Source organism: Cibotium barometz, chromosome 24 (genome assembly GCF_041138505.1).
Source record: "Cibotium barometz isolate CiBa-2024 chromosome 24, ASM4113850v1, whole genome shotgun sequence".
In the NCBI taxonomy this organism is placed as follows: domain Eukaryota; kingdom Viridiplantae; phylum Streptophyta; class Polypodiopsida; order Cyatheales; family Cibotiaceae; genus Cibotium; species Cibotium barometz.
In genome coordinates, this window is record NC_141069.1 from 7,557,111 (window position 1) to 7,580,546 (window position 23,436).

A 23,436-nucleotide genomic window follows, 5' to 3' on the forward strand; every position below is an offset into this window, starting at 1 on the left:
GCTTAAGATACTTTCTATCTCAAACCAAGCTTTCAGAGAAGCAGATGAGAATGGCAAACTTTCTTTCCATGTTTCATTTTCAGATTGTGCATACTCCAGGAAAGAAAAATGTGGTGGCCGATGCACTATCTAGGAGGCCTTATGTTGCTGCAGTCTCAGTGGCCTCTCATGGAGATCTATCTGCTATGAGAGATTTCTATCATTTGGATGCTGATTTTTGCCATATATGGACTGATTTAATGGCTGGTCATTCACATGCCTCTTATGTTATCAACGAGGGTTATCTCATGAAGGATAATTGCCTATGTGTGGTGAAGGATTTGCGTCCAAAGGTTATGGACGAATGTCACGCTCCACCATATGCTGGTCATAGAGGTATTATGCCTACTACTCGCATGATTCAGAGGTATTTCTTTTGGCCAAGCATGCGTAAAGACATTGAGGCTTATGTGCGTGCATGTATTACTTGCCAAAAGGTGAAATTTGATAGGCAAAAGCCTCCAGGTTTGCTTCAGCCATTGCCTATTCTCTCGCAACCTTGGGAAAGTATCACGATGGATTTTATTATGGATTTGCCTAGATCCCAGCATGGGAATGATGCTATTTGGACTATTGTGGACAGGTTTAGCAAGCAAGCTCACTTCTTGCCCGTCAAGAAAACCATTAAAGCTCATCATATGGTAAAGCTTTTTCTTGCTAATATTTTCAAGCATCATGGTATGCCTAAATCCATTGTTGGGGATCGAGATCCCAGGACTACAAGCCTATTTTGGAGGGCTTTATTTGATAATATGGGTACTAAGCTTGAGTTTTCATCAGCTTATCATCCCCAAACGGATGGCCAAAGTGAAGCTGCAAATTCAGCCGTGTTGGATTTGTTGAAATTTTATGTGGCAGATCAAAAGAGTGCATGGGAGAAGTATCTTCCACTTGTTGAGTTTGCCTACAACAATACGATCCATGCTTCCACAGGAAAGGCTCCGTTTGAGATTATTTATGGCAGAGTGGTCTTGCCACCCATCCTTCGTACAAAGGATGAGATTTTTGCAGCTGATGAATATGTTCGTGACTTGGATGTTGCCTTTGGTCAGGTGCGGACAGCCATTGCAAGATCTCAGGATAAGCATAAAATGGCTGCTGACAAGCATAGAAGGGACATGGAAGTCAAAGAAGGTGATTGGGTATTGCTGAAATTTGAGAAGGCTAGGCTTCGGAAGAGGCCAGGACGAGAAGGATCATATCCTAAGCTTTCTCCTCGCTATTATGGACCCTTCAAGGTGATTCAGAAGATCAATGAAGTGTCCTACAGACTTGCTTTACCTAGTCATTGGAAGATTCACAATGCTTTTCATGTGAGTCTATTTCGGAAATATGTGGGGCCAGATCCTGATGAGCCTGTCACAGAAGATCCGCCAGAAATTGAAGAGCTTGAGGAGATCCTCCAGCCAGAACAGATTGTTTTTCACAAGGAGAGAAAGCTACCTGCAGGAAAGCTTTCCAGGAGATAACTTGTGAAGTTTAAGAATTATTTGCCTATTGATGCCAAATGGGTAAATGAAGATTATTTTGCAGATTATCCGCAATTGTTGCAGGCATATCTTGAGGCTTTTAAGTTGAGGTCAACTCTTTAGAAGCCCGGGGGGATGTCACCAATTGGCCGACCATTTGGTCCATTCCTAGTTTTTGCGTCTCGTTCACTTGAGGCCAGGCCGGTGTCTCATGTGAAGAGGCCAGTATTTTGCTGACATGGACGGGAGCCAGACTGGTGCCACCCGTGTGTTAGCAGGATGGTGTCGTATGGACGGGAGCCAGACCAGTGCCACCCGTGTATGACCTGGACTGTGTTCGATCCATGGGACTGTCACGCCATGGAAGAGCCAGTATTCGTGCCGTGTTTTACCTATGGGACTGTCACACCATAGGGAAACTCGTGCCTGGAACTGTGTCTTACCTATGGGACTGTCACTCCATAGGAAGACCAGGTTTTTATGTTTTTATGTCGTGCCAGTTTTGTGCCGACAGATATTTTGTACATGTTCCATGAACGGGAGATATGTCCATGTTACTATTTGCACATGCACACATAATTTGCATGCTTGAAACTGTTTTCGCATGACATGTATTTGTGTGTTTGCCTGCCTGACGTGTTACTTACTGAGCGGGGACGCCTGCCAGTGAGTCGTGAAGTCTGCCCTGTATTCTGACGAGTTTTAGTGCATGTGAACAGGTGGTAAGTATGTTGCACATGTTATTTTTATTATTTTATCTCTAACCTCTTATTTTATAAGGTTAGGTGTTCACATTTACTTAAATATGGGCACCCACTTAGGGGCCAAGGTGGGGAGCCCCACTTTAAGTGAGTGTGGGGGTGGGCATGGGCACCTACCCAAACTCCCCACCCACATGCAAACGTGGGCATCACAACTCCACCTTTTCATTTTATTAAAAAGAATCGCTTCTTGCGTTTGAGGATCACCCATCGCTACCACCTTCTTGCGTGGAGAAACCGGCGACCATCTTCTCTTCGCTTGTTTTTCCCAAGCGGCTGGCTGCCTTCCCTGCACGACTACAGTACCCTTTGCTGCTGGCTGCTACTGCCCTGCAGGCGGCTACTCTTCCCAGGGGCTGCAACTACAGGCGGCTGCTCTTCTCCTTGCGCCTGTTTTCCTACAGGCTGTGTTACCTACACAAAGGCGGCTGCCCTAACCTCTACGCCAGCTTAGCCTGCAGGCTGCCCACCTTCTACAATATCCTCCTGTCTATACAGGCTACGTGAGCTTTCCTGCTGCTGCTTCACATCATACACAGCCGACTACTTCTATTTGGCTGCACTTCAGTACCTTCTGTTGGCGACTGGAATCCCTATTGCTAAGGGCTACGCTGGTTATCTAGTGGGCTGCCCACCACACAAGCAATCAGCTGTGCAGGCTGCATCCTCTACAGGCGCTGCTCCCTCTGTTTACTACGGGCGCCTCTTCAACTGTGTGCTGTGAATCCTCTTCAATTGTGTGCTACAGGCCGGTGGCTGCAAGCTACCCCTCTCGACGTGCTGTGCCTCGGTGTATTTCTCAAGTAAGAGCGCACATGGGTGTTGGACTTCCTCAACCATCCACAAGTAAGTGACTTTCAGATTTGAGTAAAGTATTATATGTTTAAATCTGATAAGGGATTCATCCCTCTACGGCCACACCCGTTCGGTGCCGGGTTGTCCAAGCTGTATTGGCGAACCTCGGTCCAAAGGTGCTGAGATCGGGAGAGCCAGGCGTTAGTACGAGAGCGCCTGTTTGTGCGTGGTCTCGGAACACCAGTGAGGCGCTCTCTGCGGAGTCCAGTGAAAGCACAGGACCGTAGTGATTGGACCACACTAGTGGTCGTTCTGCTTCGAGTTTTCTTCATCGAAATCCGAGCCTACTTGTTTGGTACTGTTTTCATATGTACATGGACATTATCTGGTTCTCAGAACCCATGGAGCATTGTATTCATTAAATACTCCCAATAAATATATCATATATTGAGGGGGGGGTCGGCCCGTTCCGGCCCCAGTGCTGGTGTCCATCTTTCCATTTCTGTTCATTTAAATTTCAAGTTGTTTTAAGTTGTCCATTTCATATTTGTGGTTTTAAAGTTGTGCTATTAAGCGTGTGGGTGTCCAACGGAGTCTTTCCCACTTGACGGGATCGGTTTCATGCGCCGCATGAGGCTGCCCGCTCCGTGCGCCTATGACGCCTTGCTCAGCATGCTCATGCCGATTGTATGCCTGTGGCCTCCAGTAACACTGCCATGAGCCGCCTGCACCGCCTATCAGCTGTCACATGTGCCGCCTTTGAAGGACTCCCGCCAACTAAAGAAACGCCACCACCACCCCTTGGGAGAAGAGCCTTGGGTTGCCTTGCACCATCCTCTCTCATCTTTCCAGCTTCTCTATCCCGGTGTGTGCCTTTTCAAGATTCTTGTCCAGATTGGGGGTAAAGACTTTTGTGGGTATTTGAGAGCATCAGACTTGATTCAAACATTGGAAATTGGTACTAGCTCAGTGAGGGACACTTGTGGGTCATCCTCGTGGTGAGCTCGGGCATCAAAGATCTTGTGCCTCTTCGAAGCCCCTGGATTGTTCCTTAAATAAATTCTTGAAAAGGGGTCGGGGCTTGTTCCCCGCTCAGCATGGTGTACTGTGTGAAACCCCTATACCCATCTCTCTTCCCCCCTTCTCTCTCTCTATTCATATCTCCTGTACACATGGTTAAATCTATCATTGCACGCTCCGTTGGGCTTACAACAGATGGAAAGCTGAAAGGAGGGTTGTTGGGGGCGCGGATCTCTGAATCGTGAACTGTCTATGCGGCTGAGCTCCAATAGGAAGAGTCCAAGGCACCTCTGATCCGGGAACTCGATGATCCGGGATAAGGGTCCAAAGCCCTCTCTTAATAGACAGTGAAATCACCCTCTAATCTCATAGAGACTAGGCACTGGCAACGACAGTGCTCCTGCGACTCAACCCTCGGCTAACAAAGTCTACATGTCCTGTTGTCTCTAGGTATCCCCTCAGCTCTGCTAGTCTCTACCCTCAATCTATGGCATGATACCCTAAGCTGGCCAATGGCTATCCTCACAGCATGGGACATCGAGATAACTTGGTCTCTATGAAACCATCTGCTGTAAGTCTCAAGAAATGATCTCTGTAGTACTGCATCTTGGTAGATCGTATCGGATCACCTGGTTCTTGTCCTCATGTGTCAGCCTAATGTATGGGGAATATAGATCAAACTGAAATGGAGGGAGTTGGTCCATTTGTAATGCATGTGCCTGAAACCAAGTGAGTATTGTGCCATACCAAGATGAATGCTCTCCTGCAGCCGCTATCTGTTGCTGTGATGATTGTAGTGCAAGTCAGGGGGGTCAAATGGATCCATTTCCCTCACCCTCTGTATATAAGTGTCTATTTGGAATGGGGCCTCCATCAACATAGGATGGCCACAACAAACTCTACGTCGCCAATCTGGTGGGGAACAGATGGCTTGCTGTGTATCATCCATGATAGCATCATGATTTAAGGACGCTCTATGTGCTGCCAATCTACCATAAATCTAGTGCTGCATACATGAGTCTATCCTCTGCTGCTTGTCTCATAGAGAAGTGTGGACTAGTGAAAGTAGCTTCGAGATAGACATATGACCTCAACCCTGCCACCCATGTAAGTGATCTTTGCATGGCCTACAATTCGCTAGAAGGTGTGGAATACCATAACCTTGGTTTTCCCAAGGTTTATTGAGAGCCCCCTCTGTGTGCAAAAATCCTGTAAAGTATCCATGTGGTTTTGTAGCCTCTCCTCAGAATCTACAATGAGTACAATATCATCAGCATATAAAAGGATGGAAACAAGAATACCTCCTAGAAAATCTCTTCCACAAATAGTGGGAATCCTTGTTTCACTCCAAAGGGGGTCGGAGATAGTGGGCATCCTTGTTGCACTCCAGTGGTGCTAGAGACCTCCTCAGATAGTCCTCTCGGGCATCTCACCCTCTACCAATAACTGACCCATATAAGGCAATGATGGCCCAGATCATGTCAGACGGGATCCCAAGATGCTGGAAGTTTTAAAATATGTGCATCTCATGTGTCATGTGGGAACTAGGTCTTATATAAGGGTTGGCACTTTATTAAAGGCTTTCCTATATAAAGGCCCCTCTCCCCTCTTGTTGTATCCATTCATTCTCAACAAATGATTGTCTCCAACCAACTCTTGGCGAGTATAAGCCTTGTGTAAACCTCTTGCTATAATCAAAGCTTGATCTTGTTTGACATCTCTCTCTCTCTCTCTCTCTCTCTCTCTCTCTCTCTTGCTTCCGCATTGTGCAATTCTAACAGGAAGCATTGTAGGTGACGGGCCCGAGGCACTGTATCAAAGGCTTTCCCGAAGTCCACGAAGCAACAGTACAATCGGCGGCCATCTACCTTGGCCTGCTCAATGATATGTGATCTAGCGTGGAGAAGGTCCTCCTAAACCCTTCTTGCCCTCGTGCCCTATATCCCTCTCCCTCTCTGCCAGTGTGCTGAGCTTAAACTCAAGTATAGATCCATAGTGCTTTGCCAAGATATAGCCAATCATGATGGTTCTGTAGTTATAAGGATCCATGGGGTCTCCCGCCTTATAGATAGGTGCAATAATGTGTGATGTGACCACATCAAGGGAAAGCCCTCTAAGAGGGACCTTTTAAACATATGGGCTAGGAGGGGTGCTAGGGTGTGGCATGCATAAGGGAGGTGCTCAGCCATAAGCCCCTCGTGATCTTGTGATCGGCCGTTTTGAAGCCTACATATAGCCTTCACACCACCATGTCTCCTCTGAAGAAGGTGGATGTGGTGGGACGTGCGTCAGGTGCTTGTGGGAGGGGGGGTTGGTGGGGCATAATATATAATGCGTATGCATATAATTGCGTAATATGTGTGGGTCTGTGATGGGGATGGGTAAGCAGCGTTCCCAAATCCTACGCCAAGCCTCGTCAAAAATCATGCTCAAGAAGAGTTTGTGTTGTTCATATATGGTGTGGCTTCTATGCCCATTTTCCAACAGTGTGATGGCGTCAGCCTTGGCAAACTCCCCTTCTTGCAACCCAACCACCCGCACATGTAATGCCCAAATCTCCCTTCTTTTATTCTCCTCAATCGTGTCATGAGTAAGAGAGAGAGAGAGAGAGAGAGAGATTAACATCTTCAAAAGACCCAAAGGGTCTATGAGACCAAAAAGGTAGTACAATGTAACCCTGATGAATATTGGACAATGGACAAGAAAAAACTGTGTGAAACGCTGGATAAGCAAATGTATCCATATGTGTGATGCTACATCTGACCAAACAGTGATACCATCCTCCTCGAGAGTGGAACACAAAGTATCCATAATATCTCCCTTTTGTGATGGAAGCTCGCCATGTCGTTGAAGCAGATCACGAATTTGAAGTCCTTGAGTGGAGGTGATGGAGGTTTGGGAGGCGCCTCACCCACACTCTCTCAGAGTGTTACCTAAGCATGAGCTCTTTTATGGCAAAGCTCTTGTAGATACATGCCTAAACATCTATGATCTTCATACTGCATGACCCAATGAGAGGGGACCAAATCCGTCCTAGAGAGAATGAAATCCTCCTCCTCATTGTAGGATAGGCATCTCGTCCTCCACCTCACCACTAGTGCATACTCTACATATACACACGACTCGTGGAGTGTCGTTAGCTTGTGACACTGAACAATACAAAACCATTTGCCTGCAATAGAATACTTGTGAGCTCTTCTCTTCTCTACTCTTGCTTGCTTGTGCTCTATTGGATTCTTGCATGTTACAGTTGCTTGCTTCAATATGATTGCTTGTAAGTTGCTCCCTCTTATTAGGTTCTTCTTCCCCTACCTTTTGTGAAAGAGAACCACTACGAAAGACATTTTCTTTTTGCCTCCATCTAGGCATAGAGAGCTCTACCTTCACCCCCTTAGCAAAGGAGCATGACAACAGAGTGAGGACGTGCCGGACAAGCTAGCGAACCTACATTGGGGAGTTGTGTTGCGGCTTGAAGGTGACACCCAAAACAACACTAATTCGGCAAGGCTAAGGTAAGCCTTACTTGACTTGAACATACTTGCCGCCACCGACGAGGACTTGCCTAGGGCTTAGCTCTGTTCTTATTGCCTGGTGGTAATTGGGAGGTCACGCTCCGAAAGAGACACGGTTTTGGAGCTTTGGATGTATTACTTTATTGTTTTTAGTTTGGTTTTGAAGTTTGTTCCATTCTAACTTCATATCTTGGAAGGGGAAACCCTAGTTTCTTGGTGATTTGCATGATTTTGAAGCCCACAAGGCTTAGATGTCACTGGATGGACACTTGGTCCCTTAACTTATGTTTGGACTTAGATTGGCTTTTGAACACTTATTCCCTAACTGATGTATTGCGACACGCGGGAGTTTCCATTGCCTCTTCCGTAATGGTTTAGATCCCCTTTCAGTGGTGGTGCAGTGGACACCTGGACTGCATGTAACATCTTTTTGGTCTCATAGTGCCTTTGAATCTCTAGTAGATGTTAATATAATCTCTCTCTCTCTCTCTCTCTCTCTCTCTCTCTCTCTCTCTCTCTCTCTATATATATATATATACATATATATATATATATATATAACACACACACACACACACATACACATAAAGAATGCACCCTGTTCATTTGTTTGTGCTCTAGAAGTTCTGAGTCCATTGTTGTTGTTGTAAATATGAAGGCAGTCCTTCCTTGCATTGGTGTCTAAGGCTGCTATCATGAAGTGAAGTGACAGCCCCTTCCATAATAGGGGCGATGAGAGCTGCCTCGCACAAGCATTGATAAGGTGGGCCTGCATGTCTAAGTAGCCTAATTGTAGGAAGTTGCAGATTGGACCACAAAATGGTGAACTTTTTCCACATAGTTTCAGGGCCTCCAAGAACATTAAAGAATTTCATTACTTCCTGTGAGTACCTTTGAGCAAACGCTGACCCATGGACAAGGACTTTCGGCTTCCTTGCTTCTGTCCACCTCTAACCCCATCCTCAGCCTTCTTGCTTGTTGGCTGTGGTTTCACCCAACCCCAAACTCCCTCCTCCTCCTTAAGAAGAAGCAAAACCCCACAATCCACATTAGATATGATATTTCTTGTGAAACTTCATCAAGTTACATGGGGAACTGTTACCTTCCAATCCCATGCTGGTTGGCATTTCCTTTCAGTCAAGTCAATGGCACCTTTTAATTCATCAATTTGTGGCAATGGCCGAGGTCTATCGCCAATCTCATCACTGAAAGTTGTAAGCATTGATTAACTCTCTCTCTCTCTCTCTCTCTCTCTCTCTCTCTCTCTCTCTCTCTCTCTCTCTGTGTGTGCGTGTGGGGTGTGTGTGTGTGTGTGTGTGTGTGTGCACTTCCTGCAAGGATGATGGCACCCAGATATGCAGAGAACTGGGGATTGCAGAGGACCTTTTTATGGATGTATGGAGGGCTGGCAAGGATAGGGTTAGAGAGCATCAGCTTCTCTTGAAGTTCAAGAACAGCCAAATATCCCTCGACTTCTTGAAGAAGTGCCTGGTTCTACGTGGCACACACATGAATTGGAGAAGGACCACATCCCATTGTAAGAATTAACATACAGCCCTACATAGGGACATGGGGCCTATGAGATCATGGATGCTCTGCACATGGCTACGGTATTCAATGGTCAGATCCTGAAGTTTTGGGAGAAACAAAATACAGGGACAGATGTCATTTTCTATACAGACACACATCAGAGTCCAAACAAAGGACGATCCACAGTCTCGCTTACAAATAGGAGACTACCTATGTGCTAGACATCATCATCCCCTTGCTGCTGGCTTCTCTTTGGTGTCCAATTTGAGCCTCTAGGGCTGACCATATTAGCTTGAGGGGCTGGTCACCCCTCACGCCTTTTTCCCACCTTTTTCCCCCATTTTATGGAGTCGTGGGCCTTTATGCCCAGTCTTGTGGTGCTGGTCGGCTGCCCCCTTTTGGGCATACATATAGCCGGGCCTTCCCCCCCCCTCACGCACACTTTTGTGCTCGCCTTGCATGCCTTGTGCCTCTGCGTTTTTGGCTTGCTGCAGACCCTCACATACGAGGTGATCTTCCCCCTCCTGCTTGGGACTTATACCAGAATGTTCATCTTGTTTGGTTGATATTGAGAGCAAGTATACACCTGCGTTTTTCTCCATCTCTCTCTCTCTCACTCTCTCTCCTGCGTTTCCACTTTCCCATCTTCCGCTGTGCATTCCTTCACTACAGAGGCAAGAGACCCAAACCTCTAGGAGTCCACCACCCTAATTAGTTGGCTAACAAATTGGCAAGAGCCAAATGGATCAAGGCCAAAAATATAATGCTTTGGGCAAGGATTAGTGGCTCAAGGCCAAGAAATGAAGCAAAGTGCTTGAGGACATGAGGAAAAAGGTCTGAATACCAATACACAACGCAGCATGAGAATACACACCACACTTGCAAGTTGTAAGTGTGAACACCAGTCTAAGGCAAGCTGCCAAAGGAAGGGTTAAGCCAAGTAAGCTAGAGAGTGAAATGATGTGTATGCATGAGGGAACTAATCTCCAGGGGGTAAAGATCAAGTGAAACTGATCTAGCACGTTCACAGAAGGGCACCTGAATTATTAGTATATCGGGGGCAGGTGGAACATTCTCTTGATGCCATGCTAGTGTTTTTCTATTTTGGTTTTTCTGCTTGCTATCTTGAGGTCGTCTTCTTTTCATCATGCACAGAGATGAAGGTGAAGGTAAGGTTTCACGTTGATGGCCCACAGGCTTCATGTTTCGTATTACAATCCACGGCAGTAGTGTCCTTTTCTTAAAGCAAGCTACTTTCTACTTCGCTGCATCTTTGTCTTCTTTCTCACACTTTTTACTTTGTGAGGTGAGAAGACATGTAGTCATGCCATCCTCTTTAGTGGTACATTTTTGTTCATCAGCATGTGTGGGCAAAGCTTTTTACCCCAGCAAAAGTGTGCAAAACAGCAAGTGTGGGTGCTTCACAAGGCCAGCCTCGGATTACTCAAACCATCATTGTCTTCCTCTCCTATCGTGCATGGCCCATAACACAAAGCATGCCAAAAGCATGCAGCTTCAGCTTTCACTGATGGACAGCAATGAGCCTTACCACTACATCCTTTTAAAATGATGCTCTCTCTCTCTCTCTCTCTCTCTCTCTCTCTCTCTCTCTCTCAAAGACAATGCAAGCCAGTAGCCTTCCTCTTTAAGGTGCCCTTTCAGATAGAAGGTTATATCATTGAAACTCAAAGGAAGCCTTCTTCTCTGAAAAACTACAACCAGAGACAACAAATTGTTGGCAGTTATTTTAGGGCCAGTGGGGAAAAATTTTAAAAAAAAGGGTCCTGAGACCGAGGAGATGCAAAGGTTGCAAAAGAAGGCCTTGCCTCCTTGCCCAACCACCTCAGAGAGCCTGAGTGGGCACTCTCCACCATTGGCAAGGTAAACAACACCCTTGCGGCCAAGCACAAAGAGCTAGCTCGCAGACCTCACCCAAGCGGCGTCCGGCCAATGCACCTCCACCACTGGCAAGCTAAACAACACCCTTGCAGCCACGCCCAAATACCTAGCTCGCCCAAGCTGCATCCAGGCCAATGCCTTCAAGGCCCTCCAACTGCAGCAGAATGAGGTGTTGGAAAAGGCAAGATGCCTGCAGCAATTGCAATGCAGCACTGTTGACCTTTTAAAAAATGATTTTTTTTTAAAAAAAAAATCTCTCGTATTTCTTCACCATTAATTTGTTTTTTTAAATCCTAGAGGTTTTTCATATAAAGAGGACTCCAAGGCCGTAAGAGATTGTTCGCACAGTAGAATGGCACATCAGCGGTAACATCTATTCTTAGCAATCAATTGACTATTTTAGGAAGCGACTCTTTCCTATATCTTGGTGGTCCTTTTATCTATATTGAGCAGTCGACAAAACCTTTCTACTTTTGGCAGCTTAATGTGCTTTCTTGGTGGTGATTCTTCTCTGGTTCAAGGCGAAAGTCCTAATCCGATGTTCGTAGTGTTGCTGGTCTGCACAGCATCAACCATCTCCAACTTTGGAGCCATGATCAGGAGTGTCTTCACTGACCCACCTCCCAAATCAAAGCGCAGACTGTACCTAGCACAGAATCACCCAGTCACCTCACAGCAACTTAGGAACCCAAATTCTTTTCCTCAAAAAGCAGCAAGAACTGACTTTGAGGTGCGTGGAGTATACTTTGAATCAATTTGCGCCAAAAAAAAAGAAAGACAACAATAAATCCATTAGCACAAGACCAAGGAAAGTGCCTAACTCCATGCATGAAACAAAGAATCATCTTGCAGATACACAACCAAGAATTAGACTCGCATGCATGAAGTGCCTAAGTTGCTCTGCTACCAATTAAAACAGCCCCTTGAACACCCCAGTAGCTCCTACAAGATAAACACTCATACAAACCAACATAGATATGGTGCCGGCAACGCACTACCCAGCCATAGCTCCGTCCAGAGCACCCTCAAGTAGAGGCTAGACCTACTACACCACACCTGCAGCCACATTCTTTGCCCAAATCCTAGCGTCCCATACCACCATAGTAGCCAGGCATTTGATGCAATGCATTTCCTAAACGTTTAAGAAATGTTTCATAAAAATCTCATATGTTTCAAAAACGTCTCATGTAGATAAGGCTTTAAAAATGCCATATATGTTACTTATATGCATAAATAAAGTTGACAACTACAGTTCAATGTTAAAAACAAGCATTCTATCATTCAAATGACACAATACCTGCATTCAAACAATGACAAGAGAGCATGGATAAAAAGAAAGGCAGAGTTCAAACTTCAAACACATGCAAAATAAGTAGACAAACTAGCAACATGCTGCATAAGTGATATCAAAACAGCACCAAGTCCAATAGACTGAAATACAAATGTCAAGAGTGTTTATGAAAGGTGTTTCAAACATCAGGTATGAAATGTGCTCCATTGCTACTGTGCATACCACTGGAGCCCACTGTCCAAGTGTGTGGCTCAAGCGATGGCCAAGGCCTCGCTTAGGTCTTGTCCCTAGAGGGATGTGCACTTATGAGACAATAACTCACTTGGGGTCTAAACAAAACAAGAAAGCACACTTATAACAAATAAACCCTTTCACACTAACCCATGTCTAAAGTGCTCATTAGTCTCCCGTTGCATCCCCATCCACGGCTTAGGCTCAAATCACATGCCACCCATGTTTAAGACCTTTAGGCCCGTAACACAACAGCCCTTCCTAGGCCTGGGAAACCCTCGTTACCAGTTGCATCCCCATCCACCGCTTAGCCTCAAATCATATGCCACTCATGTTAAGACTGATGGTATAGGGTTTAGCACACAGGGCTAAGGAGGCTCATACAGTTCCATCGTGGAAAAAGAGAGAGAGAGAGAGAGAGAGAGAGAGAGAGAGAGAATGATGAGATAAAAAGGAGACCACACTATTACACAACTCAATGTGTATTGGATTGATATGAAGTACACAAAGTACATGCTTTTTTAGGTTGCAAACCTTATCTTTTGACTCACATAAATCACATACACATACGCATATGACACATGTCATACACTTATCTTATCCAGTTAAAAGAGTGTGTTCACACCTAAGCACATGTCCACACACACATATACATGAATAAGGCTACACACATACATATGAACACATATCTCTTTGGGGGCAGTTAACACATGGATACACATACACAAGACCTCAAAATACCCCCCTTCGGAGTGAAGGTGGAGAAACCTCAGATAACCTTCAACATGTCTATGATGGCCTCCTAGCTGTACCATGTCTCCTACTAGACGTGTTTCCCATGCCAACTCAGAGACTTAAGTTTGAGCATCGTTTAGGCTGACTGTCAGGATAGGCCAGCTGAAGGTGTAGAAGGGTAGAGATAATCTTTTTGGGCTGAGAGGAAGCCAGATAGGGTCAAATCTGACAGCCAGAGGTCTGTCTGAGTCAAACAGTTTATTGAGCAGGAGGATGTCTAACAGAGTCAGCTGGAGGTCAGCTGATGTCAAATAAGGGGCTGTAATGATGAATCATTGTGGGGTCTAAGGTATTCGAGGATTTCTAAGTGTGAAAGGACACAAAAGAGGGAATACCGGAGTCAGCTGAGTCGGGAAGGTAGGAGTCAGCAAAAAGTCATAAGAGGGGAGATAACAAGATCAATAAGGTTCTACAGCAAGGGGTGTGAGGGTTGTTGGTTCTGGAGGAAAATCTGGGAGTCTAGAGGACAAGAAGTTGCTTGAAAGTTTAATAAAGTCAGCCGGGATCAGACAGGAGTAAGCACAGCAGTCAACTGGGGTCAAATAAGGTCAGTAGCAGATCAGAGGAGGTCAGCTAAGGTGTTAGGACTGAAGATCAGGTTGTTGAGAGTCAGATATGACCCAAGTCGACATTTTGGTGGGTCAGCTGATTCAAATTGAGGAAGTTTAGGGGTCTGAATGCATCAGCAGAGGATCAGAGGATAGATGCAAGGCTGGTGGGTGTCTTGAGCTAGGTGTTTTGAGTGATTTGGATGCTATAGAGACCAGATTCAGATTCTGTTTGCTCTTCCCATCTTTTGGTGTCCCCATTGAGGATCAAAGAGTTCTTGTATAGGGCTTCGATCAACAAGTTGGTGACCACTTGAAGATCAGCTCTAACACCTAGGCAAGACCAGGGTACGAGTTATTCAAAGGAAAGAGGGGTCAAGATGTAGACCAATTCCTAAGGAGAATTGAATTAGCGGCATTTAGCAACAAGAAGGATGAAGATGCTTACAAATTGAGAATAGTGGGATTGCTTTTGGAAGGAGAAGCCAATGAGTGGTACGAAGATGTGGCTACAAAGGAAAAAAAAGGAAATTGGGACCAGTTGAGGGGAGCCTTGAGAAAGAGATATAGGAAAGTCCACAACTGAGAAGATCTTTGGAGAGAACTTAGCATGTTATATCAAGGGGAGGAAGAAGAGATTACAGCTTTTGTGAGTAGAAGGATTCTCACGGTTTTGGAAGAGAATCAAGCGCCGCCAAAGTTCCTAAAGAAAGACAAATTCATAGGATTGTTGCATGGAAGCATTAAAGAAAAAGTGGAGCTTAAGGATCCAAATACTTATGCAGAGACAATGAAGATGGCCATAGAGCAATGGAAGAAGAAGGTGAGGAAACAAGAGTTGACATGAAAGTGCATAGCATCTTTATGTGGGTGCTCGCAATTGAAATTGCAGGCTGTTTTCATGCTTGCTTAACCAATGTGTAGTTCAGAGTAAGGGGACGCCCGCCCGCAAACCATGCATGTGAAACTGTCTGCTGACATGGTTATGTGGCATGTGACAGGTAGTAAGTATTGGTCAACCTAGCCTTAGGAGTTAGCACTAATTTACAAGTGAGTGTGTATACACTTCATTAAGTTTTGGGCGATATCTATACATACATACATACATACATACATACATACATATATATATATATATATATATATATATATATATATATATATATATGTATGTATATGCATGCATATGCATGCATGCATATGCATGCATATACATACATATATATATATATATATATATATATATATATATATATATATATATATATATATATATGCATGCATGCATGCATGCATGCATGCATGCATGCATGCATGCATATGTATGTATGTATGTATGTATGCATATATATATATATATGTATGTATGTATGTATGTATGTATGTATGTATACATACATACATACATACATATATGTATGTATGTATGTATGTATGTATACATACATACATACATACATACATACATATATATATATATGCATGCATGCATGCATATATATACATACATACATACATACATACATGCATGCATGCATGCATGCATGCATATATATACATACATACATACATACATACATGCATGCATGCATGCATATATATATACATATATATATGTATGTATGTATGTATGTATGTATGTATGTATAGATATATATATATATATATACATAGATATATATATATATGTATATATGTATGTATGTATGTATGTATGTATGTATAGATATATATATATATATACATAGATATATATATATACATTATATCTATGTATATATATATATATATCTATACATACATACATACATACATACATATGTACATATATATATATATATATCTATACATACATACATACATACATACATATATATATATGTATATATATATATATATATATCTATACATACATACATACATACATATATATATATATATATATACATATATACATATACATATATACATATATACATATACATATACATATACATATACATATATACATATATATATATATACATATATACATATATACATACACACACACATATATATGTATATATATATTACATATATATATATACATAGTATCTAGTCAATACTATGCATAATGAAGTTGATAGTTATATAGTCTTGTGGGTTGACTACCATGAGTATATAACATGCACGTTCCTAAAAGGTGAATTTGGACATGTTCTTGGATTCATCTAGGTATATATATATATTATAAATTATAACCAGCCCGGTGTTCACACACACTGATGTCCCGAGGTGGACAAAACCCAATGTCCACCGCCCAAACCTTATCCCCTTTGTACAAAGGGAGTAACCAGCCATGTGTCTACTCTAGCTTGCTCCACGAAGCACCTCCCTGCTACCTACACTGGACAACTCACCACCTCACTCCTCCTCCTCTCTCTAGAGATTGGCGCCTCCTCCATGAGGACTGTTGGGCTGCATTTTCTGCACTTTTCTCCTTCCCAACTTCATTTCCAAGCTTGCTAAGGTATTTCTCAAGCTTCCAAGAGTGTTTCTGGATGCTAATCACTCTCCTACACACTCCCAATGTGACTGAAATTCAACAAAATAGCTCTCTTTATTGCTGTGATTACTGATCTTTTTGCTAAAAACGCTATTTTCAACCCTCCTTTCTCAAGTTGAACCATAGGGGAAGCTTTCCCAAGGTTCCCTTCATCCTCTTGAAGACTTTTGTCGCGAAGAAATGTGACAAATCGAAGATCTCATCACTCCAAGGACTTCCATCACGAAGACTTCTGCTGTCATCGACTCTACTTGCAATTGGTAAGCTTTTATGCTTAAATATGGAAGCAAGTAGCAAGAGGGAGGAACCGGATTACAAGATCACATACCTTGTGTAGTGTTTGTTCTCTTGTCCTACGTGCTCTCTTGCAGATTGTTGCTACCATTTGTTGGCGGAACAATAGAGAGCAGATGGTAGGGAACATGGGCACTTGAGAGGGTAGTGTGGGTTGCAAGTCTACATCGGCGACCACTTGTTTGCAATACTGTATTCATATGCATTGGTATGGAAATCTGGTCGGAAATGCCCATGACACTATGTACTTGATTCTCCCAAGATCAATATACTTTATTTGAGAGAGGGGTCGGCCGTTCCAGCTCATTGTGTGTCTCTTGTCAATTCAGCAAATTACTTCTTGTATTTGAGTAAGTGTCCATCAAATCTTAGTGTATGTAAGTGTATTGATTAGCATTGTGTTCAACCAAGTCACATGACATACCGAGGAAAGGTTCTACCTTCAACAATCGATCCCCATGAGAATACACGCATGGGTGACGAAATTCTACTCTTGTGCGAGATGGGACCTCAATGCCACTCTAGGTAGCCGGCATATGCTTTTCATAAATAGAAACCATATATGAAAATAATTCCTTTAACAACGAGTAGGATTTCAAACAATTTATTTAAACTTTTCTTTTAACATGATTCACGATCACAAGAGGAAGTCGTCTCTCTTGGGAGATTGCTATTTGAGTTAGATTTCCCAACCCATTTACGCATGTGCTGTTTTGAAGGTATTCCATGTTTTTTCAGAAATGATTCCAATCAGGGAACCAACTTGGACCTTGCTCATAGTTTTGGAAGTTGGTCGATGAGGGAGTCCTTGCTGCTTCGCACCAAGGAACTTGGTGTGATTTGGTGAAGAGAGAGTGATTAGAAAGCTCCACAAGGTGATAAGATTCTACTCCAGCAATAAGAAGCTCATAAAAAGCTCGCGCTTTTTGCAAGAAGACTAATGCTCACAAAATGCAAATAGACTATGCCCTTTTTCAAAAGCCTTACTCCTGATACCAATGTGAAGCCCCCAAGCTAACAGACCCTACAATTAAGCCTAAGCAAAAAGAAAACATAGATAAACACTAGCATCTAGCTCACCGCCCAACCACAAGTCATTCAAGCTCTCCTCCGAACTCAAGGGAATAGTAGCATCCGAGACATGGCTCCACGTGCAAAGTCCCTCGTGCCCCATACCACCAATACACACCCGTCTGAGATAAGCAGGAAGTAGTCTCAAGGCCTCGAGTCCAAGTCTGAGGAGCTCTCTGTCTCACGAACTCATTAGACACTTATATAGGCCTTCTATAAACCAAGAGCCAAAGACTACTAACCCCGACTTTGGATGCCTAACCCCTAGGCTATGGTTAACCTAACCTAAAGGTCTTAACCCTGATTGGCCTTGGGAAGTAACACTACATGTATGGCTTGCCATAATATTTAAACACACTGACAATTAGTGTATGCAAGATAGAATTGTCCTCCACACAGATACTAATCTTATTGCCCTGGACAAGGTTGAGTACAATCTTGCCACACACTTCAACTATTAATACTATTAAAAAAGATGGAATGGCAAAAATACTAATGCTGAAATTTAAATAACAATCACAATAAGGCCAAAAAGGACTGACCCTCTTGTAATATTAAATTTAATAAAGGGGGATACCCACTATGCTCTCCACACCAATTTAATAAAGGGAGATACCCACTATGCTCTCCACACCAATTTAATAAAGGGGGGTGCCCACTATGCTGTCCAACTGTCTACAACCAACAAGCAAGGTCAGAATATAGATTCATGCGCACGGTTCATGGGAGGGCATCTCCTACCCGTAGACTACACGTACAAATCTTGCATGCAATAAAAACAGTTCACACGAAAGCAGTTCCAGGCATGCACATATGCCATGCAGTGCACAAAATGTATTGGACAACTTCCCTTTCATTTCGCTTGTACCTAGCAGATATTCCGAGTAGACATTACATCCCCAAGCCAACCGGAATATCGTACTCTAAATTTGAGCGTTCACAAAAGTCCCCAACCTACTCACTCTTGGTGTAGACATAAGTCTCCTAGCATGAGGTGTCAATCCACGTGACCCTTGGCGTAGACATAAGTCCCCTACCTTGAAATGTCATGTCGACACAAAATAGCCTATTGTAAGCGCAAAATGCCCAAATAGTGACATTCAGCTTGCTACAACAGCAATTTAAGAAAGCATAGGTTTGCATTCAGCCTACTCAATTCCTTGTTATCCATCCCTGCATTTTGTCTTCCGATTCTTTATCCGCCAAAGGCAGCCTGCTGACGATGCATGCAGCCCAGACACCTATTTACACAATTTATACAACATAAGAAAATTCCTCATTCAAGTCACATTAGACCTCGAATAATGTATTCATTTAAATTCAGAAATAAAACAAATACACCAAAAGGTTGAGGGGCAGCACTAGGTCAATGGGACCCAATCATGTGTTGGTGGATTATCTCTCTTTCCCTTTTCTCTTCATAGTGAAAGAAAAGTAAAAATAACGCACCGAAAGACAATGCTGCATGCCTTATCACTCAAGTTTACACACGTGCATATAACAGGTCAGCTGCCAACAGCTTGGCTGAGTGACAAGGGAGAAAAAATGTCTTCGTCTCATTGTGCTAAAGTTGTGGTTGGAGCAGGATGAAAAGGGCCCGAGGATAGCAAGCTTGAATAGTGCATCGAGAAGAAAGTACAACTAATTTGTGAGTTGAAGGGAAAGTCGTGAAAACCAGGAGCTTTTCACCAGGAGCTGGTGCCCAGCTTAGGAGCCTGACTCACAGTTATAAGCCGCTGGTTGACCGTGAGCTCCATGGAGGCAGGAGTGCTTGGGAGGGAACTTATTTTGAAGATGCTCATGAATGCTGTATATGTCAAAGCAATGCTGCAGGGCAGTTGCGAAAGAGTGAATGCTGAGCTAAATGCATCATTAAGCCTTCCTAAAAGAGAAGACACATTCGACATTTTCTATAGTGGCATCTACCTTGACATAAGAAACCTCAACCCCTAATCAGACCTCTTCATCCAAGCTTAGGCATACTTGGGCATGCTGATAGATGCAAACCAGATCGAAGAGGAAAGACAAATTGCACGGTTGGGCATGTGAAAACAGTGAAGACCCCTAGCAAGTCATTTATTCAACATTATACCCTAGACTCAAACGAGGAGCTATACAAGTAAAAACTTAGAATTATATAGACTGACACCTTAACATATTTGAAACTGTGTTGGAATATGTAATATTATGTATACAGCCATAGTTCATATCATTCGTTTCATAATGCCATACGTTAGGGAGAATGATAGTTATGATAAAGTATGATTCAGCTTCTGGTGGAGTTTCATACATGGCCTTAAACTATATATGCATGTGGGAGTTCGGAGTTAAAAATATTGACAATTTGACACTTTAAGGCTGAAACTTGGAACTTGAAAGTTGAAGGCTGAAAACTTGAATGTACATACTACATAGTACATAGCACATAATATGTACTATATGTACTAATAACTATGTGCAGTACATTGGTACAGTGTGGGGCTTTTTCATAGTATAGTGCCCACTGCCCAACCTGAGACCCAGATTCTTTACAGCCTGAGCCTAGTACCGACAGGGTGCAACCAGCCACGGTGTCACTTTCAGCGAAAAAATCTCAAAGTTTTTTTTTTTTTAAAGCAAGAATGATAGGCTAGTTCCATATGCTGTTTTACCACACGTTAGCAAACGTTTGCTTCACCAATCATACGAGTATGATATGAAAAATGTATACAGCCATATACCTGGTCCAAGGTGCAGGCTCATTGTCACATCTGACAAACAGATAGCGGCAGACTTTAAAACCCTGTTGCAACAATTAACAAAAAGAAAGGAAAGAAGAAAATCCCTTGTTTTAGTCAGTAGTTGATTAATATGGGTACATGAAACAAGTAAACAAAAAGACTGCTTGCTAACTTGAACGCCATTTTTCCGCCAGCACTTCTCAATACGGTAAATCCCATCATAACGAACGCCATTCTCTGGAGCATATGAGGAGCGTTTTTCTTTGTGAGATCTGTGCCAAAAAACAGTAACCAGCGAACTTCAGACTCAACCCTTCAAAATCCAAGGGGAGCGATGCAGAAAGCAAGCCCAGGGTATTGAGAATCACCTCACTACCCGAACTGGGTATCCCCTACGGCAGCTGACTTTTAGGGCCAAATTACTCTTATCAAATTGTTGATCGAAAGACTGCTTGTCATTGGTCCGTTTGTTTCCACTTAAATCTCTTCCACCACTGCAGTAACATCAAAAAAAGAAGAATTCTCCATTAGGCCCAACATCTGCTAGGACAGAGCTCTACATATAGCTGCAGATAGGTGTCACATGGCAACCTGCCAGTGTAAAGAAACCATTCGCCATGGTCTTCATCATCCTCGTATCCGCCAGATAATGCAACAGACTGAGCCCCATGTTCTGACTGCCCGGCAATACCAGCAACATGTGGAAGATGTGCTCCCCACTGCCTACACTCCATCCTGTCTTCCCATGTTTCCCCAACAAGAACACCTTGTGCTCTTACTGGATCATTCTCAGCTGTTATGGGGCCGAAATGGTCAGGAGGGACTGTCACAAAGATCTTGCCACTGGCAGCATTAGATTTTCCTGACCTTTTTGCCCTTTCCGTGGTAAAGCACTTGTCAGGCCTGTCTTGGTTCTGTATATAGTGGTATGGCTTTGGAGGCCCATTGGAGCAAGGAGTTGTTGCCGACTTTGCCATGCGGATGGCCGCAACAAGGGCGGAGTTAATACGTGGTTGGCTGGCCATTTTTGCAGGAATAGGTGTGCGGCATTTACCACAAGCTTTTTTCCCATGTCCAATCCAACGCTGAAAGCATTTGAGGCAGAAGTTATGCCCACACGGAGTCTGCAAGACAGCAAACAAACACCTGCATCATCAGATGAAGATTGAAAGGCTAGAAGATTGCAAGGCATTCAGTAACATGTGCAGCATGCCTCTTAAGGACAGATATGCATAGAACCGATGGCAAAGAGGCTAGATGATCATGCTAGATTAGAAGACTGAAGGATTTACTTCAAATCACCCATGATTCTTGAACACGAGTCAAGATTGGGCTTAGGTTATTCCAGAACTTAACAACAAGAAAAAGTGTTTCTTAAAGCTTCAAACCATCAACTCCATCATGCATAGAACAGCTGATGTTGCCAAAGATTAATGTGCCATGTGATCTAGGGTGAAGCATGGACGCACGGTAAGCCCTAAGAAAGATATTCATTCTGCTTTAATGCACGGCTAGGTTGATGCAAGAAGAGTCTTTACCGTGACTGGGCGGTCCGCGAGCTGCATACAGAAAATGCAGTTGAGGTTCTCGTCAAAGATTTCAAGCATCTCGTGCTTCTTGGACTTGCCTAGGGCGTCTGCACTCTGGCCACCGTTGGTTGTGCTCATCATGACGTCCTGGCACTTCCGGGCCTTCTCCTGCTCGGACAGGTCAGGGTCAGCACGGATGGCCCTTATCCGGCTCAGCACGTCGTCGCCAAGGGCGGCCGCACCATTGGCGTTGGTTGTGGATGGAGGGGCAGGCGCAGCTCCTGCTTGCGACGAGGGCTCGCAGTCCGGGCAGAACCAGTCCCCCGCCGGCACGCATGGCATAGGAGGGTTGAGGCAGCTCATGTGCCATGGGCTGCTGCAGCTGTTGCACAGCAGGACTTCGGCATCCGAAGGCGTTACCTTGCACACCATGCACATCCCATCTGCATCGCAGGGTAGTTCCGCCATCTCCTTCGCCCTGTGCTTCTTTAGCTTTTTCGAGCGCGAAGAACTGCAGTGACTGAGGTATCCAGACTCTAGGCCCGTCGTCGTCTCCCGCCCATGTGTTAACGGTCAGACGACATACAGGCTTTTCACACGGCCAAGGCCCAGTTAACTTTGGCGACGACTTATGAGCTTTTCACACGGCCACGTCACTTGGCCAATGCCCAATTAACTTTTCTGTATTTGTGCCACTAACCTTGATTTTCACTAATTAGAGTGGGTGAAGCTAGAGTAAAGAGGCCAACTACCCAACCCATAGAAAATTGTCTTACTGACACGTGGAGCCCAAGAAAATAATGGAGAATCTCCAGATGTGTCACTTTTCAGCAAATCCATAACAAGCACCTACAAAATTCTTAAAATATGTTTTTTTTGGAAACATTAATGGGGTATGGTGTGGTTGTTTCTGGACATGTCATGCCATTAACCCCCTTAGCCTAGTTGGTGTCTACCTACAACCACCAGCATGAATGAATGCGGTGGTTGTGTGGTCTTCGTGAGCAAAGCTCCCCAACCCAAATTCTCATTGGACAGTTAGTGAGATAAATCAGAGAAGCTCAAGCACAATTGAGAGATTATCTCAACTATGCGTGCTCTATTTTGGTTTTTTCTAACTAATTTTTGAATTATAAGGACTCTTCAACCAAAGGCCTAGCTTCAATTCTAGATTCATATTTAAAAAATATAATAAAAAACTAAATAGCCTTTAGCTATATCAATTTTCATGGTTTATTTCATTAATAAGACAAATTATCTTAGTCATATAAAGGCTTTTTGTATTAATAAGGTTATCAAAAAAATCAACACTACATAGCAACATTTTAAAAAAACTAATGTAGCACTAAATAAAGCATGTGATGTTCAAACAATATAGAGAAAA

At 43.6% G+C, this 23,436-nt stretch overlaps 1 protein-coding gene across 2 annotated transcripts in view; it reads right to left on the reverse strand.

The window, feature by feature from the left end:
- Positions 1 to 22,778, reverse strand: part of LOC147624863 (E3 ubiquitin-protein ligase ORTHRUS 2-like) — a 59,048-nt gene extending 36,270 nt beyond the window's left edge. The window contains exons 1-7 of one of the 2 annotated variants that reach the window (XM_086818098.1): positions 22,062 to 22,778; positions 21,115 to 21,647; positions 20,892 to 21,017; positions 20,696 to 20,795; positions 20,524 to 20,585; positions 8,699 to 8,801; positions 8,488 to 8,611 (exon numbers count right to left, since the gene is read on the reverse strand). In XM_086818098.1, the coding sequence (XP_086674224.1) occupies positions 8,488 to 8,611; positions 8,699 to 8,801; positions 20,524 to 20,585; positions 20,696 to 20,795; positions 20,892 to 21,017; positions 21,115 to 21,647; positions 22,062 to 22,520 (1,507 nt within the window). In that variant the 5' untranslated portion in view covers positions 22,521 to 22,778. Of the gene's footprint in view, positions 1 to 8,487; positions 8,615 to 8,698; positions 8,802 to 20,523; positions 20,586 to 20,695; positions 20,796 to 20,891; positions 21,018 to 21,114; positions 21,648 to 22,061 lie in introns of both variants that reach the window. The other variant, XM_086818097.1, reaches the window with a different exon arrangement.
- Between the last annotated feature and the right edge of the window lie 658 nt (positions 22,779 to 23,436).